Source organism: Orycteropus afer, unplaced genomic scaffold (genome assembly GCF_000298275.1).
Source record: "Orycteropus afer afer isolate SDZICR_OR568_19922 unplaced genomic scaffold, OryAfe1.0 scaffold00039, whole genome shotgun sequence".
NCBI lineage: Eukaryota > Metazoa > Chordata > Mammalia > Tubulidentata > Orycteropodidae > Orycteropus > Orycteropus afer.
Window position 1 is genome coordinate 15,410,625 of NW_006921626.1, and position 18,675 is coordinate 15,429,299.

Here is an 18,675-nt window from a genome sequence, read left to right on the forward strand (position 1 = left end):
CTGCTCACTGCCCTGTGCAACCAGTCTGAGGACTGGGCGCCAAGGGAATGTGACCGCTCTCACTCGTCCTCTACACAGAGGCCTCTCTACCCTTTCAATTACTTTAGCTGGAAAACAGACAAGAAACAACACATTTCTTTAAATTAAATGATCTCTTTCTCTTATATATGCATCCATTTTCTGTTGAGTACAAGATGCTTCTTTTTAATATATACATTCAGTATTTAACTTCTAAATTTATGTATTTATTTAAACTCTGTATTGTAGTAAAATATGCACTGTTTGCATTAATAAGGATTTTCTGGCAACAATCAGGTGAACATTCACTTGTGGTGCTGAATGGAAGCTTAGTGCGCCACCTCCAGGTGCGACTCTCCCCCGCCGACGAGGGATCTCATGTGCTGTCTTAGTGCTACCTTGAGACTCTACTGTGAAAACAAAACCTGTCTAATCTTATTCTTATCACTTACATTTTGTAATCTGTCTATTTAAGCTACCTTTTTGGGGAGGGGATAAAATATTCAAAGTAACTACAAGTGTATGAAATGAAGTCAGTATTCATATAAGCTGCCTAATGAAAAGTCTGCCTTTGTAGTTGGTGCTGTGGAATCTGGAGGGGCGTGCAGCTGTGTGTCAGAAGTCCCAAGTCTCCACCCTGCTACTGCTGCCAGCCCAGGTCATTTTCAGGCAGAGATGAAGGGGAGAGATCAAAGTGAGGGGGTGAGGGGAAGGAGCTACGCAAGAGAAGCAGCTGTGGTGTCCTGGGATCTGGGTGCTGAGCACTCACGGGTCCCAGCTCCCACGGTCAGTGCTCTCTAGAGAGAGGCTCTTGGTCTTTCTGGGTGAAACTGGGCTGGGAGGGCTGCTCAGGTTGGAGCTGTTGGAAGCTGTGGAATGCCTCGGAGAATCAGAGTCCTGTAGAGAGGAAGGCAGCTGTTAATGACACGCAGAGGGGGAAGGAGGGGAGCAAGAGAGGCCCAAGCATCCCTGAGCATCCTCCAGCCTCTTGACCAAATAAACACCTGAGGTGGCTTTTTCATTATCATATTAAATAGACCCCTGAGTTGAGTAAGACACAAAGAACACAACAAATACAGCCCTCTATGCAGGCCTGGAGAAATGCAGGTTATTTCATACAAAAGTAATCAGAAGCTTGAAAATCCCTGGGAAAACTGCAGTTTACAATCTAAGTGACTGGTTTTGCTGTCCACTGGCTAGGAGTCAACACATCCCCTAATGTTAGTCTCAAGATGGAATGACTCTGGTAAACGTACCAGTCTTTTTAATACACTATTTCTACAGACCCCTGTCTCTAGGCACAGCCATGCCCACGCTCCACTCACCTCCCCGTCATAGTCCCTCGCGGGGGCATCGCTCCCTTGGTCCATGCCTCCAGAAGACAGTGAGCCCTCTGATGGGGAGGGCATGGGCTGCCGCTTTGTGTTGTAGCTTCCTCCAGAGAATTCTCGCTTTAATGCACTGCCATTCTGTGCAGACGACCCTACAGTACATCATTCAAGCAGAACTTTGTATGTGCAGAAGAGGATGACCCTCTAGGAAGTACACAGACAGACTGCTGAGGTGACCAACCATCCTCCCCATTGTTGCAGATGATCCAACCCCCTCCAGCTTAGAGCCCTGCACTGACGACAGCTCCTGGTCAGTCCACCTGGTCACCCCGGTGCCAGGGCTCAGCTTCACAGTTCAGCCTTCTGCCCCCCGTTACAGCTATTACTGGGACTGTCTCAGTGCGGCTTGCCTTTGCGCCTGCTGCACTGTCTGCTTGAAACATTTGCTCACCACATACTTCCCACTTAACCCTGTAAGTCCCCACTGTGCTCCTTCCTTAGGGAGCCTTCCCCTATGAGACCCGTGGGGCCCTTGGCTTCTCTCACATATCTTTCACAGCACACTGTGTTATAACATGTGTGTGCCATCTCCCTGATCACTGGACCGCCTGACTCTCCAGGGCCAGCACAGGGCCTGGCACAAAGCAGATACTCGGTGGTGCAGGCTGGTGAGGCAGGCAGAGCAATTCCCAGAAGGAAAGACTACTCCACTTGATGTCTAAACACCACCCGAGTTTATTAGATAATTTTTACAAAAAAACAAAGGAAACATGAAGTTTATTCATTCCATAAGGCAAGAAGCCTCAGATATAAAAATGAGGTGAGTTTCTTAAGAAATCACACTCTTGATCTTAGAGTCGGGGCACATAAAGCCAACATGAAAATCAAGAGTGAATGAAAAATGTTACTAGGTTTGCTAGCTATTGGAATGTTCGATATCTGCTAAAATGGACTATAAGAACTTTTGTTAAATCTAGTAAAAATGTGCATGGGTGTATACTAATAGCTTTCTGATTTTGCTTTTTAAAATTTGCTACATGAAAAATTTCTAATGTTTGAGGTGTGTAGTCGTTTTGCCAGACTCATCTAAAGTCAATCTCTGTCCTAATTCATCATCAAGTCATACTGTTTTACCTCCAAAATATATCTAGAGATTTATTTTGGCCATTTCCCCTGCCGCTGCTGTATCCTGCGCCATCCTCAGCTCTCAGCTGGACCCGCTCGGAGCCTGCTGCCCGGACCCTTGCCTCCACCAGTGCTCACCTCTCATTCATTCTCCATTTGGCAGCTAGAGTGATCTTGAGAATGTAATTCTGATGAAAGCCCTCCCCCACTGAAAACTCTTCAAAATTCGCATTTTGAATAAAATGAAAATTCTTACATTGGTCTCAGTCCTTGCTTGACCTGACCTGACTCTTGCTTCTCTCTCCCACTTTATTTTTACCACTCCCTCATCACTGTCACCTAGCCAACGCTGGCCTCCTTTCAGTTACTCAAACATGACTCAAACCGAGGCACGTCTCAGTGTAAGTATCACCTTTTGGGGAGGTAGTATACTTTTAAAAATTATTCTAGGTATGAATTCATCCCCAACAGCTACACCTTGTTATTCTCAAATACCACACGCTACTTATTTCCTTCTGAGCATTTATCATCACAGCTTGTGATATTATTTGTCTGCCTCTCATTGGATGGTAAGTTCTATAAGGACTCCATGACTATTTTCTTAACAACCGCACTTGCACCTACTGGTTTCACCCAGTGTTAACAATGAGGCCACTCTAATTCAGGGCGCACACATGAGCACATGCACAGTCATATGTCCAAGGCCTTAAGGACACGCGGGCAGCAGAGGGGCCTTCTTGCAGCCCAGGCCACTTACTTGCTGACAGGCCACTGCTGGCGCTCATGGAACGCCCTGGCTCAGGGCGGGACTTGGTGATAGATGGAATACTGACTGAGCCACTGAACACTGCCCGACTTTCCTGAGGCCGAGGGTTCTAAAAATAAAAGAGAAAGACAATTCTTCAGCCAGAGAGAAATTGGTTTTCTTTAGTGATGTCTATTTTTCAGTATAATTACCAACAGAATTATCTTGATTAGAGTGATACAGAGCAAAGAACCATAAACCCCTCCTGACCACAAAAGCAGTCCCACTCCAAAAGGCAGTACAAGCATAAGTATTTATCCTGACATTTACTAAACATCTTATCAGATCAGATCAAGGCTTAAAATACTTATCAGTAAATAAGAATTTCTTGTTGTGAGAACAGAAAGTAAAAGATATGTGGTTAGCAGTGACAGTGAAGTGTAGAATTACATGGACATTTGCAGGTAAGTAAAACAAAGCTTTCATTTGTCTGAGGTATTTATTTACCTAGGATAACCGAATAGCTGAGTAAATAAGTCCATCTGGAAGGAAGTCAGCTAAAACTATATTCTTCTCAAGTAAATGCTTTATTAACAGGGTACCAAACATGTCATTCACCTGTTCATGATCCCAGTCACCAGGCGTCTTTACTGATTCACACAGAATAGCAATATGAGTTACTAACAGGATGTCTACCACATCACAGCCCAGGCAGGAATATTTAACTTGGGAAGACTGGCCTGAGAAGCATTCTGTCTTGTTATTGAATGATTGTGGTCATTCAAGGTAGCAAATAGACCATAGACTGTCAATCCCTGCCCGTAGGGAAGAGTGTGCTAAGAGGTGTGGGGATGACCAAGACAGAGAGCACACAGCCTGGATGGCCCTGAGCTTTCAGATCAAAAGAAGTGTCCAGGCTGACCAAAGTCCAGATTTGGGAAAAATCTTTCAATATTCCTTATAAATCCTGGAGTAGGCAAACAACATGTACCATACTATTAGCATCCCTTTTACCCCTCACAATACTTTCTTCATTTATAAGCTGATTTCAGTCTCATATAAGCATTTTCTGATGCAAGTGGTTTGGATTTCTTACAATTTCTAAACATATATTTAGAAAATTTATCAACCCTTATTAAGTTTTCCTTAATAGCAATTTTACTACCCCACAGTGTTTATATCAAGTAGCCCATCCTTCCTTCTCTGGCACCTTATAAGGAGACTGTGACATAAAGGCAGCCCACGTATGCTACACGACTTAACAACAGAAAGCCTTTGGCTGATGAGTTACACCCTGAACCTCAGTGTTCTCATCTGTGTTATGGGCATGACAGTGATCTCATGGGGCTTCCCTGAGGATTAAGGCAGCTGTAGTAACAAACATCAAAGCACTTACACCATCTCTGCTATAAGCTTTTCTTCCCCTGCTCTGCTAATAACTCCACAAAGCAATCTGCAATCTCACCTTCACCTTCTTTTTCAGTCACATCAAACAGAAAATCTGCTAGGAGGAGAAATACAATTTTTACCTGCATTAAGCAAAATGGTAACTCCATAATGAAAATAATCACATTTCAAAAAGTAGTCAAAAATTCAAGTTTTGTGACTCCTCCTAAGCATCGGTTCGTTAAGTAAAGCCAGTTAATCTAACTCTGAGTTAGAGACTGACACGCTACTTCCCTTTAAGAAGGGCAGGCTCTCTCCACATGGTGCTGTAGGGTAACTCTACTGTAGATGTGCTGTCACCTTTCTTACTGATGGCCATGGCCACCAACAGGTAATAAAAAGTAAGTAACCGTCAAATATGTATTTTTTAGCCTGTAGTTCTCTAAGTATTAACCAATTCATTAAAATTGTTTGTTTGATTCTGATTATCAAAGGGAACACTCACTGACTGTAGAATGGAAAATAGTGAAATCATAAAACAGACACAAAAAGTCATCTTTTGAATTTACCAGATACTATCAACAGTTTAGTATGTTGCCAGCCCATCATTTCTTCTAACACATTTTGTTTCTCATAGTTGACCACACTGTAGCAAGCTTTTTCTCCAAATAGCACAGAATATACAGCTAACCAGTGTATTTTAAAACACTTTAACTGTCTGTCTCATTTTACCAAATCTTTTTTAATCACTTGGAGTTCATTAAACAATACTCTATCTTCTGGCATTACTGAAGGAGAGAAGACATCAGGGAGATATATCCACATACCTGTCAGACACTGAAAATCACACTGTTCTTTGACTTACATTATTCAGCGTTAACATAAATCTAATTAACCTGAACACTTTGCAAGCTTCAGCCACAGAAAAGGCCTAAATGTTTAAACTATATTATATATTTACTAAACGTCTTTGTTCCTGTCCTTTAAACATAGAAAATAAGGTGAAAACTTTTGGTAGACACTCTCTTACCCTTATCACCACCCACAGGGTCCTCGGCTTGAAGTGACAGTCTAGTTTGCTCTGGTTGTTTACTAAGCACATGGTTTTTGACTGTTTCTAGTCTCATTTCTTCGATCACTTTAGCACTTCATATACTGACTGCTGTTATGACAACACTAATGTTCAGCATCTAAAACAGTGACTAATAAGTATTTCTGAGCCTTTCTACAGAATACACAGTGTTGTAGTTAATACTGGTTTGATGTTAAAACTGCATGTGAATATGTGTATGTGTATGTTTTAAGGATACAAAATACATTTTATTTGTATTGTTTGGGCAGAATAATAGTATCTGGAAATAAATGAAGAAAAAATATTTTGTAGCTACAATTGAGAACATTTCTTTATTGCTTGGTCTTTGAAACCTAGAAAGTCTCCAATATTTATGCTCATTTCATTGCACTCAGAAGACCTATATACCATACGATAGGAAAGGAGACAGTCATCTTTTCTAAGAGTTAGCATATACACTGAGTTATTCAACCACTACCATTTTGGTACACATAGAAAGTTTGCAAAGTCCATGTAATTCTTTTTTTTCCCCCTCTAAGAAAACAAACAAACGAATTTTTTGAAATTAAAATAGTCAGTGCTAGCAAGTCAACATTCACACATACAGGATCAACCCTCTAGGGCACATGCGCACAAGGCAGCAAAGGAAAGCTCAAAAGAGGTGGGCTGGCCATTTCCAGCTTGGTATTTTTAGATGCTTTTTTTTGTGACACTGAAGATACCTCAGTGGTGTTTTTTCCTATGAAACAAACTTACCCTAGAATAAATGGCAAAAATGAAGGCCATAAAACATATCAGTTGCTTGGTAACATTGAATGTTGAGGCAAGAAAGGAATGATATACAGAAGAAATGTGCAAGGGAAAAATGTAAAAAAAAACCAAAACAGTTTGTTATTCATTCAGCTAATGCTGTACTTCATTATAAAGTGACATGGAACTTAAGCTTCTGGCCCTTTTCCATGTACAAACATTGTTTACATAAAATTAGGGCTCAATCTCCACATAGAGTACAGTGTTTCTACTTATAGATGACGAGCAAGATGGACTGACACTGCGACTGCAACAATGGGCTCAAACACAGCAACGACTGCGAGGATGGCGCAGGACCAGGTCGTTCCCTTCACTAACACAGAGTCGCTATGGGTCGGAACCGACTCCGTGGTACCTAACAACAAACAACAACAACTTAAGTGACAGTTCTGTCATCTTTTATATGAAAAGTTCTTAAGTGATTAAGTTATGCAACATTTCTCTGTAATCTTCTCCCTGAAATCTGTTACCAAGCAAATGAAAGCTTATTTTAACTTTTATCATGATTAATCTTATTTTGTCAAATAAGATATTTAAATGACATTATCATTTAATGCCAATGTCAATGATATTTAAAACATTTTAGTCCAGAATACTTTTTAATACAAAATAAACACATCACCTTCTCACATTATAAGTTCCTTATTGGAAAATAACTTTACCATACATACAAAGGGAGCGCTGGTGACGTAGTGCCTAAGGCATTTGACTGCTAACCAGAAGGCTGGCAGTCCAAATCCACCAGCCACTCCTCAGAAAGAAGGTTAGGCAATCTACTTCGTAGTAATACTGCCTCAGAAACCCAAGGGTTGCTATGAGTCGGCAGTGAGTTTGGTTTTTGGTTTTTTAATACATATAAATGAAGATATTGATGCTACTATTTCCTAAGCCAGAGGACACTATGAGAAATGGGTCCACGTGATACAATCCTAAGATTTTATTATCTGCAAAAATAACATGAGAAACTTTCTCTTGAAGTTGGTATAAACATATTAATAAAGTTATTTGGTTTTAATGGTCACCAGCTCTCATCCCATGGCACAGCCCCAGGAACAAAGGCATGAGGCTGGTGAGAGGGGCTGCAGCAGAAGCCATGGTCCCTCAGCCTGTGGCACACTTTGCTTTTCTTCTTTCTTGGATTTAATTTTCTTATTTTAGGTCCTGGCTAGAATTAGAAGCATTTCAAGCAGCTCAAAGATTAGTATACCTTCTTGTAGTTCTTCCTGTTACTAATTAACAGTACCATGGAGACTTTTAAGCTTTTAATTACAGATAGAAGATAGCTGGACAGGCCTTACACAGACTCTAACCTTGCTAAATATTAAAAAAAAAAAAAAAATCCTCTGAATTGAAGTGGTTATATAAATGATTAAAAAAATTCAGAAATTCTGGGAACTCGTTTTTTGTGTGTTTTAACAGAATAAAGGCCCACTCGGGCTATTTCTTCTGATAGGATTTGTAATAGAAAATATGGTGGGAAAATCTTTCATTAAATATCAAAAAACCTCCAATATTGTTTCAAAAATAAAAAAAAAAATGAAATTTGAGGAAAGAGTAGGAGGAAGAGGAACATAAAGAGAGGAGGAAAAGGAAGAGTAGAAATTTGGCAGAATAGAAAGAGGCCAAAGGAAAACACTCATAAAACGGTGCCACCTCGGCAGTGTTACTTTGTTAAGCCAAGCAATAGGAGATCGTATGTGGTTAGTAGAAGTTAACACCTGACTCAGCTGTTCATACCCTCAGAGTCATAAAGCTTGGTGTACCGGGGACAGAGCGTAGAGACGGGGAATATTCAGGGTTTATGGAATCAGGAGAAAGAAATTTTTCAGCAGAATTAACAGTCATGTGATAGATGTGCTCAAAGTTGATCGGAGAGGAGATCAGACCGGAGTGATGATGAGGGGATGGATAAGGGAAACCTGGCTATCAAAACAACAGAAAGAAGAAAAAACGGTAATAAGGTAATGAAAATGGATCTGCTAGTTACATGTGACATATCAGACAACATGCATATAGAGAAAATGAAGTACTAGCTTACATCAGAACTGAATCCTTAATGAAATACTTCTAAGTTTTAGAAAGTTAAACTTAGTAATTCTCTTGCCAGTTACTTAAATGACTGATTTGTAAAAGATCATTCACCTTATGAAATTAAGTCTAAGGATAGAGAAAATAAGAAACAGTTTAAGAAAGGGACAAGTGAATCTACAACTAGCTTCTAACTAGATGTATTTTAAAAAATTCTTTCCTTGGAAATCTGAACCCATGTAAAACCATTTCCTGGTATTTATAAAACTTGTATTAATGCGTTTGTTCTTACTGATCTTATTCTCCCTTTAACAAAAATAGTAACTGAGGGAATATGGTAATTGTTGGCTTACCTTTAAGCAGCTCAAGCTTCTCTCCATTTAGATAGATACCCAAGAGAACACATTCGCTTTTACCAAGGAAGAAAACCATGCCTTCTTCCCTTCAATGGTGAGGTATATATTTTTTAAAATAAAATAACATAATACTAAAGTTATAGGAAAAAAGCTTTTAAAACCAAGATGCTAGTGTTTCATAAAAAATAATTTCTGAATATTGAAAAGCATCATTTAGTGCCCAATCACCTCTTCTAATGGGAATTTTCAAGGTCTGGTTCTTGATGTATAACTATGTTTCCAGAAAATATCTTCCAATCCTTCACTAGAGGGAGAGGTTAGACAGCTTGCTGGAGAGAAGGCAGCATGAGACCAGCATGGCATTTATCTTCTCATGAGTTGAGATGCACTTGCTTTGTAAACAGATCTGGTAAATTATCTAGGCTTAAAAGAAAGGCTCCTCTGTAAAACAGTGTTTTTAATTTAAGAGATATGAATGAGATCAGTACTTTCCAAGGTTGTTTCTAAAAAGAAAATCATTGATGTAAAAGTTGTAAGTTTAAGAAGCAAAATGACTTCTGAAAGCCATGAGAGGTCACTGAGCTCAAAATTTTATCTTTACTAACCATTTTAGGGAAAGGCAAGAAATTCAGATGCAAATAAAGTGACTAACCACAATGTTATCTGAAGAAATGCAATGGGTCAAAAATAAATCATCTAAGGGTAAAATACTATTCTTGAATCCAACTGAAAACAAAACAAAACAGTCTTTTATTGCCAGCATCTACTAATGAAAAAGGTAAATGATAAAAAGGATTCAGGAACATGAATATAGTCTGTATTTCTATGACAGAAATATAATTGCTTATATTCTCTTGGCTCACCAAGACACACATGAAAGGTTCACATCTGATACGAGGGTAAGGTTAAAAAAAAAAAAAAGACTCTCTTAGTTTCATTGTCTCTTCTATACTCATGAGCCAAGCAACTCCACTTCAGGTTCATTTTGGTAAAGAAAACAATCAAGCTTCTAAAGGCATCCAATAAACTCTTTGAGCTTGTAAGTATTTCACAGGAAAACAATACTGATCTGAGTAAGTTAAAACATAAAAATGTCTGGGGTACATTCTGTTTGCACAGATGTAGGTTTGGCATTTGAAATTCTTCTTATATATGTTAATATTAGATAAACTTATCTTCATTTTTAGAAGAATTTATTAAATAAATATAATTTTATTTCAGTGGAAAGAACATATTAAAATCTGAGACTATATTAAAATATCACACATTTTTCAATAAACAGATACATACACATGCACAGACATACATATTATATATTTTTTCTAGACATGTGTATTATGTTGTTGTTTACCAATGTCTACTTTGAGACAAGTGTGATTCTGGGCACATAGTAAGTGGTGAAAAAGTATTTTTTAAATGATTGCATGAAAAAGTCCCAGCTTATATGTTCTTTGTAATGAAAAGAAAAAAAAATCACATGAAAATAAAATATAGCTGTGAAGAACAGAAATTCAGACACATGATACATACTACATATACAGGTAAAGAAACAGGTTGTAAAAATGTCTACCAATTTCTTACCTCTGGAAAAACAGAAGTTTTTATTACTTGATTAGAAAATAGTTAACAGACTGGAAGGAACATTAACAACTAGATTGAACATAGCTAGGTCAAAAAGAAAAACCACTTGAGCTAATCGCTTGAGTCAATTTAAGGAAAATACAGAATCAACAAGGTGGCCATGGGCTAACAAAATCAAGTGACAGCAGCTATGAACAATCAACAGGCTTAACTATGTGTTAAGGAGACAGCTGAGGGATGAGACTCTGGAAAACACTGTCTGAACTTGTTTTGGTTAGTACTAAAGACTAGATCTCATTTTGGAAAAAAAAGATTTGAGTGGTAGGAGATTGAGAGGGGAAAAAGTAAAGGAAGGAAATTTGGGTATAAATGTACTTGCAATGTTTGAAATAGACATATTAGCTTCAGGGTGCACAGTCATACTGTATATTAATGTCTGAGTGAATTCTGGAACATTAGCAAATTGATTTCTCACCTGATGGCAGAACAATACCAAGCAGAGGAACATTTCATTAATTCCTGAGGCTTTTTCAAATTAAGGAAGATACTGTAATATTTGGGATATAATAGAATTTCTTAAAAAAAAAAAAGTCTACAACTCTTATTATGTTATTGAAATACATGAAATGAAAAATATATCTTTCTATCAAAATGAAACAAGAGTGAAAGAATACCTATTAAAACCTTGTTAACTACTAAAACAAATTTACTATCTGCTGATATGTTGCTTTGCAACATACGTATTTGAAATTTATAGTCCTCTATAAGGTCACTTTATATCAGGTATTGAAAAATATTTACTAAACTTAAAAAGTTTAATTAAAATAAAATATAACACTTGATCTATCAAATATGACCTATAAATATATTCAGTTTTTAACTGTTTTCACAATTAAAAAATGTTAAGATATTTTGTGTCCCACATTGTAACCTCCACAAGGAATAAAGACAGAGGCTTTGGACTATATGGTTATACTATGTCTACTTTGGAGAATAAAAGAAAACTAGACTGAAGATTTTAAGCAAATGTTCAAAATAAGAAAATAATAGAAAGATATCTGAAATCTTATTCCCCTAAAAAGGCTGAAAAAATAGTATAGCTTTTAAGTATGATGGATAAGTAAAACAGTTTTAATATTCTACTAACTTAGTTTTCATTACTATATCAAGATTAGCTGTAATTTAGTTTATAAAATATTTATTTACATTTACTCATCATAGCCAATAAACATGAATGATCTGAATTCCTTAAAGGAAAGAATTTGGGCATCACCATATAATAATAATGCCCTTGATGTCGATGAAAAGAATGATGACAGTAAGAATGTCACATTAATTCATACGCAGGGCCAACTGGTTAAGTGGGATATATATACAACTTAGAACTCAAACTCAGATTCCAATGAACACAGCCTTTTTATTTCCTTCCCATGAAACAAATGCAAAGCTTCCTTTAAAAACTTATTACTTATTTAAATTAAAAAAAGTAAGGAATGCATATCAAACTATATTACCTATCATTTTCTCTGTGTCAGTAATACTTGTTTATATCTTCTATATCACAGTAGAATTGGCAGTGTGAGTAATTAAGATAGATTTTTCTTAGAGCTTTGGGTCAAGGTTCACAAATACGCTTTCAAATCATGATAGGATATACACTGTTAAAATTCTGTGTAGTGTTTAGCTGCTCTCAACACTGACCAAAAGGCTCACGATATTAAAATTCAATAGTTTCATAGAACACTATTACCAAAATGTTAAAAGTCTAGATCATTAGCTAATTCCATGGATGCTTTAAACCTCAACAGCAGCTCTGCTAATTCAAACTTATATTGTTAAAACACAATAGTTTTCCTACATTGTGCTCTTCTTTATGTAAGAGTGACAAGACAACATGTATGTTGGGCAAAGCAAACATTGAATTTCACAGCCAGCTAGCTGACCATTAATGGCATGACCATTAATGATCAAGCTAATGTAGTTCTTTGGGAAAATAGAGAGAATGATTAAATACCTGTATTGAATTGCTAAAACTCAGTGATTGGTCTTAGTAGAGATCTTCCTCAGATCCTGCAGTTTCTTCAACCAATTAAGTCTACAAATGGGAGATGTTTATAGGGCTTGGGACTAAAGAACTTAGCTTTGTTTGTTTTTTTGATCAGGTTTTGACAGATGTTTAAATTTTATGTTTTTTTCATAAGGTATTCATCATGCATCTTACACACATCATGATATACTGAGATAAACATTTCCTCCTTAAATTTCTTTTTCTATTATTACACATATATAAATATTTACTCCCAGCTCCATCCATGTTCACATCCTCTCCTTATTCTGCTTACCATGGGGAGGTCTTTCAGAATCTGAATTCCATCTCCTGGCCCCATGTGTGCTATGTGGTTAAAATTAGTTGGGTTAGAAATCAATTTGTTTCTCATTTCTGGATCGCGTAGCATCTCTCTGTAGGATAAAACACTTGTTTAGATACTTTTTCCATGATAAATCTAGAAAACTTAGGGTAAAAAATTAAGCATATTTTATTATTTTCTATTTATTTTTTAAGAAAAAAAATTTATAAAAATAAAACTATAAAATCATGTAAATAAGCATATAAGTAAAAATAATAGAAGTTGAACATCTACACTAGATGGATACACTCCTTGGAGAGACCAATCATGGGAGAATAGAAGGGCTGTATATGCACAGGGACATAGCTCAGGGGGCAGGAGTTCATGGAGGGAAGGACACCACCCATTCCTGATAAAAACTCTCAGAAAAATAGGAACAGTCGAGGAATCCATCGACATACTAAATGGCATATATGCAAAACCAACAGCCAACATTATTCTTAATGGAGAGAGACTGAAAACCACTCCCCTTGCGAAAATGGGATGCCCTCTATCACCACTTCTATTCAACATTGTACTAGAAGTCCTAGCCAGGGTAATAAAGCAAGAAAGAGAAATCAAAGGCATCCAAATTGGTAAGGAACAAGTCAAACTATCCCTATTTTCTGATGATATGATCCTACGCATAGAAAACCCAAGAGACTCAGCAAAAAAACTACTGGACCTAACTGATAGATTTAGCATAGTGACAGGATACAAGATCAACCTCCAAAAATCAGTTGGATTCCTCTACATAACAAAGAAATTGCTGAAAAGGAAATAAGGAAATCAATACCATTTACAATAGTTACCAAAAAATGAAAAAATAAAATACTTGGGAATAAATCTCACTAGGGACACAAAAGACCTGTACAAAGAAAACTACAAATTAGTACTGCAAGAAACCATAAAAGATATATATAAATGGAAGGACATACCATGCTCATGGTTAGGAAAATTAAACATTGTGGAAATGTCAGTACTACCCAAAGCAATCTATACATTCAATACAATCCGAATCTAGATCCCATCGGCATTCTTTAACGATATGGAAAAACCAATCACTAATTTTATACAGAAAGGAAAGAGACCTCGAATAAGCAAAACAATATCGAAGAAGAACAAAGTAGGTCTCACATTCTGGGATCTCAAAACCTACTACACAGCCACAGTAGTCAAAACAGCCTGGTATTCATACAATGACAGATTCATACACCAGGGGAACAGAATTGAGAACCCAGAAATAGATCCATCGACCTATGGTCAGCTGATTATTGACAAAGGGCTGAAATCCATTAAATGGGGAAGAGATAGTCTCTTTAACATAGTGCTGGGTAAACTGGATATCCATTTGCAAAAAAATGAAACAAGATCCGTATCTCACACTATACACATAAAGTCACTCCATATGAATCAGACTTAAATGTGAAACCTAAAACTATAAAGTTCCTTAAGGGAAAAATAGGAGCAAATTTAGGGACCCTAATTTACGGCATAAATAGACTGTCAAGTATAACCAAAATGCACATATAGCTGAAGATAAACTACATGAATGGAATCTTCTAAAAATTAAATTTTTATGTGCTTCAAAAGACTTCTCCAAAAGAGTGAAAAGAGAACCCTACAGATTGGGAAAAAATATTCAGCAATGACATATCTGACAAGGGACCTGTCGCTAAAATTTATAGAAAACTCCAACACCTCAACAACAAAAAGATCAACAATCCAATTAAAAAATGGGCAGAAGACATGAATAGACACTTCACCAAAGAGGATATTTAGGAGGCCAGCAAACACACGAAGAAATGCTGATGATCATTAGCCATCAAAGAGATGCAAATCAAAACAACAATGAGATACCATCTCACCCCAGCACTGATGGCAAAGTTCAACAAGACAGAAAATAACAAATGCTGGTGAGAATGTGGAGAGATTGGGACTCTCATACACTGCAGGTGGGACTGTAAAATGATACAACCACTGTAGAAAGCAGTATGGTGATTCTTTAAAAAGGTGGAATTAGAAATACCATTTGACCCAGCAATCCCATTACTAGGTATATATCCCTAAACAAGTGAGAGCCAGATATGCACACCTATGTTCATCACAACACTATTTACAATAGCAAAAAGATGGAAACAACCTAGGTGCCTATCAGCAGAAGAACAGATAACCAAACTGTGGTACACACACACACAACAGAATACTATGCAACACTAAAGAATAATGTAGAGTCTGCAAAATACCACGTAACATGGATGAACTTGGAGGATATCATGCTGAGTGAAGTAAGTCAATCACAGGACAAGTTCATTATTGTAAAAAATCAAGGAAAGGTTTACATATGGAAGGAAATGTTCTTTGTTGGTTAACAGCAGTGGGAGGGGAAGGGAAGGAACACTGTGGGAAAAAAAACGCATTGACCCATGTCACTTCAGTTGTGTGTGTTTCACTATACATAAAATATATTTCAATAAAATGTACTACAAAAAATCAAAGAATCTCTATTGTGTTTTATAGATAATTCTGAGCAATTATTTAAAAATAATTGGTAACATTCTAGATGTTTCTATATGTAACAGGAAATCCTATTTCTGTTGGCTCATGAAGAGAATAGTTAATTTTGAATGTTTTAAACATATGCAGGCTTACTATATGCATAACTATAATCTATGTTTATATCATAGAAGGGCATATATTTCAAAAAGTGTAACTATTCCATTTACTTACAAAAATGAATCAAAATATCATACTTCAAACAAATGCACATCACAACTTCTGAGAAAACTGTTACACTAAAAAATTCATTAGTGTAGTTTTTGACACATTGATGAAAGAGATTTCTGAGATAAAATTTTCCTTCCAAATGAAATACAGTATTATTATCAAATAGTCCTTTAAATGCTACAAACATGTATAGACAATAAATATAAATTAAATATCTACCTCCTCTGTTGCATCCTTTCCTCTTCTGGAACTCTGAAGGAATAACGCCGCTTATTGTTAATATTTCTAACCATTTGTTTCCGACTATTATCTGATGTTTCAGGAACTACCAGTTCATCCCCTTCTATTAAAAACAAACACAAAGAATAATCATGTTTTTCAAATTGCTAAAATGCTTTCTGTCTATTAATCCCCAGAACAGTGCAAATGTTAGTCAACTGTACAAGTATATGCAGTTCTGATTTATAAAAGTTGTGGTGATAATCACAGTATATAAGCAAGAATTACCAACCAACTTATGTAAATAGATGTATGCTGAAATAAAGCATAGCTATTTTTATTTTTATTTCATTTTAAGTATTAAGTGCACAATTTTACTCAAAGAAACATGTAGGTGCCTTGGTGCTGTCACTTTGATTTGCTACCCACCCTCAACATTTTTAGACTATCTTTTCTAAGTACTGATTTCAATAGGTGATGGGTGTTAAAAGCTCCTATTGCTATGCTGCACATTAATCAGGCATAAATGATAAACTATTCATGTATATAATCATATTTAAAAATTACTTTTACATAACCAAAACACTTCCTTTATAAGGTTCAATCTGCAAAATGTAGAGTAAGGAAAAAGTACTGTGCTTCCACTACCTTCTTTTACCTAAGGTAAGAATCTTTCACTAGTTCTACTTTTCTGATCTTGGGGATAGATGATACTCAATTATATAAATTAGGAGCCCAATGTCCATCTTTTCATGTTCCAGTTATTAATACCTAGAAGTAAGTAAGTTTGTCAGCCAGGGGCTCCCAAACCATGCTGGGCTATGTGAATATACTCTAAGAATAAAACAGATAATGTATCCGTAACCTATCAGGGGATGCTATTCTCTATATAAGATAAGGAAAAAGAGAAAAGCCAATCTTTAGAAATTTTTAGTAACAAAAATAGTGAAATGAAAAAGAGGTGAGAAGAAGCCAAGTGGACCTGTAGGGCAAGTCAAGGTAGTAAATGATTCCTCAAAATGTGCCAATTTCCTTATAATGTAATGATAGAGCTTAATCAGATTACTTTCTTAACAACAAACATTAAAATAAAAGAATTTAAAAGTAGATGAGAATGTGAGATATAATTTTGGAATTTTGAGATTTGTGAGGATAGATAAGGTCTTGATGAGTTATGGCAATAATAGGAGATTCTGAATAGCCAATGGGCTACAGGAGCACTCTGAGCTCCTGAAAGATGAAGGAGAAAAGCAAGAAAGGGAAAAGATCTATGGAAATGGGATTTCCTTTTCTTTCCAAAAGATAAGACAAGAATATTTAAGTTTTGTCAGATCTCCCTTCCCCAAGCTCTACTCTACTCTAAGCCTAGAGCAGAAGGGTGAGAGCATGGGCAAAGACAAGTTAGAATACATTTTTTTCCCTATACAAACTGGGTATGTATGTATTTTATGACCAAAGTGGTCACACACAGTGAGAAGAGAGTGGATCTAGAAACAGAAAACAGAATGGAAGTGAGGGGTCTGAAACGTAAACTTCATTGGCTCACTATATCATTAGTTCATGATAAATCCATTGCTGAGTGGGAATTGTTTCTAAAATCTGAATATTTTTCTCAAGTCCTATTGGAATACCATCTTTGTGTAGGACTTCCGCTACATTTACCAGTCTGTATACAAGAGACCTTCAGTTCCAAGAGGATGCAGCAAAGCACAAAACCAGAAATCAATGTATCTATTTTAGTACTTAAAAAAGCCCACCAAACCCTAAACAACAACAACAACATAAAACTTGTGATGGATATTTTTATGATAGCTGAGGGTACAAATTTATTGATGGAATACGGGGGGGGGGGGAGGAAATGCATAAATAAGATAATCTCTCTACCCAGAGTTAAGTGATATAAACATTTTGATGTGTTTTCTTGAAGCCAATGTCTTTATTTATATTTAAGTCAATTTAATTTTTTCTTTTAAATGAATAATATACTATAGGTTGGGCAATCTACTTCCATACTGATACTGCCTCGGCAACCCAAGGAGGGGTCGCTATGAGTCAGGTCCGACTTGATGGCACATAACAACAACAACAACAACAACATCAACAACAACATACTGTAAGTACATTTTCATTAAATAGATTCATCACAAGAGGTCAGAAATTTATGAACAGCTCTGTTATGTAGATATTAATTACTAAGACATGAGAATAACTATCATATAATTATATAGAAGGGGTCATTATAATATTTGTTGTAAGTGACATTTTAACTGTTTGGGCATACTCTGACTGGCAAAAAACTGACTTCTCTGGATCAATGACACATGGACAACCTCCCTGGCTGGGGAATCACCTCTTGAATTTGGTCACTGACCAACTGTCCCTCTCTTCTCTGCAACTCCCAGGGTTCCCATTTCCTCTGCTGATTCTGGGTTCTCCTGTGACCTCCCTCTTTTCTTGCTTCTTCCTATGTTGTCATTAGCACTTGAGAAATTCTAAGCCCTATGATAGGCAGAAGATGTATTCTTGAAGTCTCAATCTGGAACTGTGGATGAGTTTTCACAATTTCAGTGCTACAGACTTGGGTAGATTCTACAGTATTGGAAGTATAGAAGATACATTCAGCTATACTTTCTCTTTTTATAGGGACTCACAGAAAAATAAAAGGGTTATGCCAGAATCAAATATGTTCTTTATATAGCTATGTGGACTTAACCTGAATGAATTTTTTTTTTATTGTGATTTGGGTGAAGATTTACAGAGCAAATTCACTTTCCATACATCAGTTCACATATACTTTGTCTCATGTCATTGACCAATTTACCACAATGCAACAGCTCTCCTCCCACTTCCTCCCCATAGTTACCTCTTCCCAGTGTCCATCCCTCCATAC

At 36.7% G+C, this 18,675-nt stretch overlaps 1 protein-coding gene across 1 annotated transcript in view; it reads right to left on the bottom strand.

The window, feature by feature from the left end:
* Positions 1-783: 783 nt before the first annotated feature.
* The window catches only part of CDC42BPA (CDC42 binding protein kinase alpha), a 774,086-nt gene continuing 756,194 nt past the window's right edge, over positions 784-18,675 (bottom strand). The window contains exons 32-36 of the mRNA XM_007936985.2: positions 15,786-15,909; positions 12,795-12,912; positions 3,232-3,349; positions 1,344-1,501; positions 784-915 (exon numbers count right to left, since the gene is read on the bottom strand). Coding sequence (XP_007935176.1) covers positions 784-915; positions 1,344-1,501; positions 3,232-3,349; positions 12,795-12,912; positions 15,786-15,909 — 650 coding nt within the window. The remainder of the gene's footprint in view (positions 916-1,343; positions 1,502-3,231; positions 3,350-12,794; positions 12,913-15,785; positions 15,910-18,675) is intronic.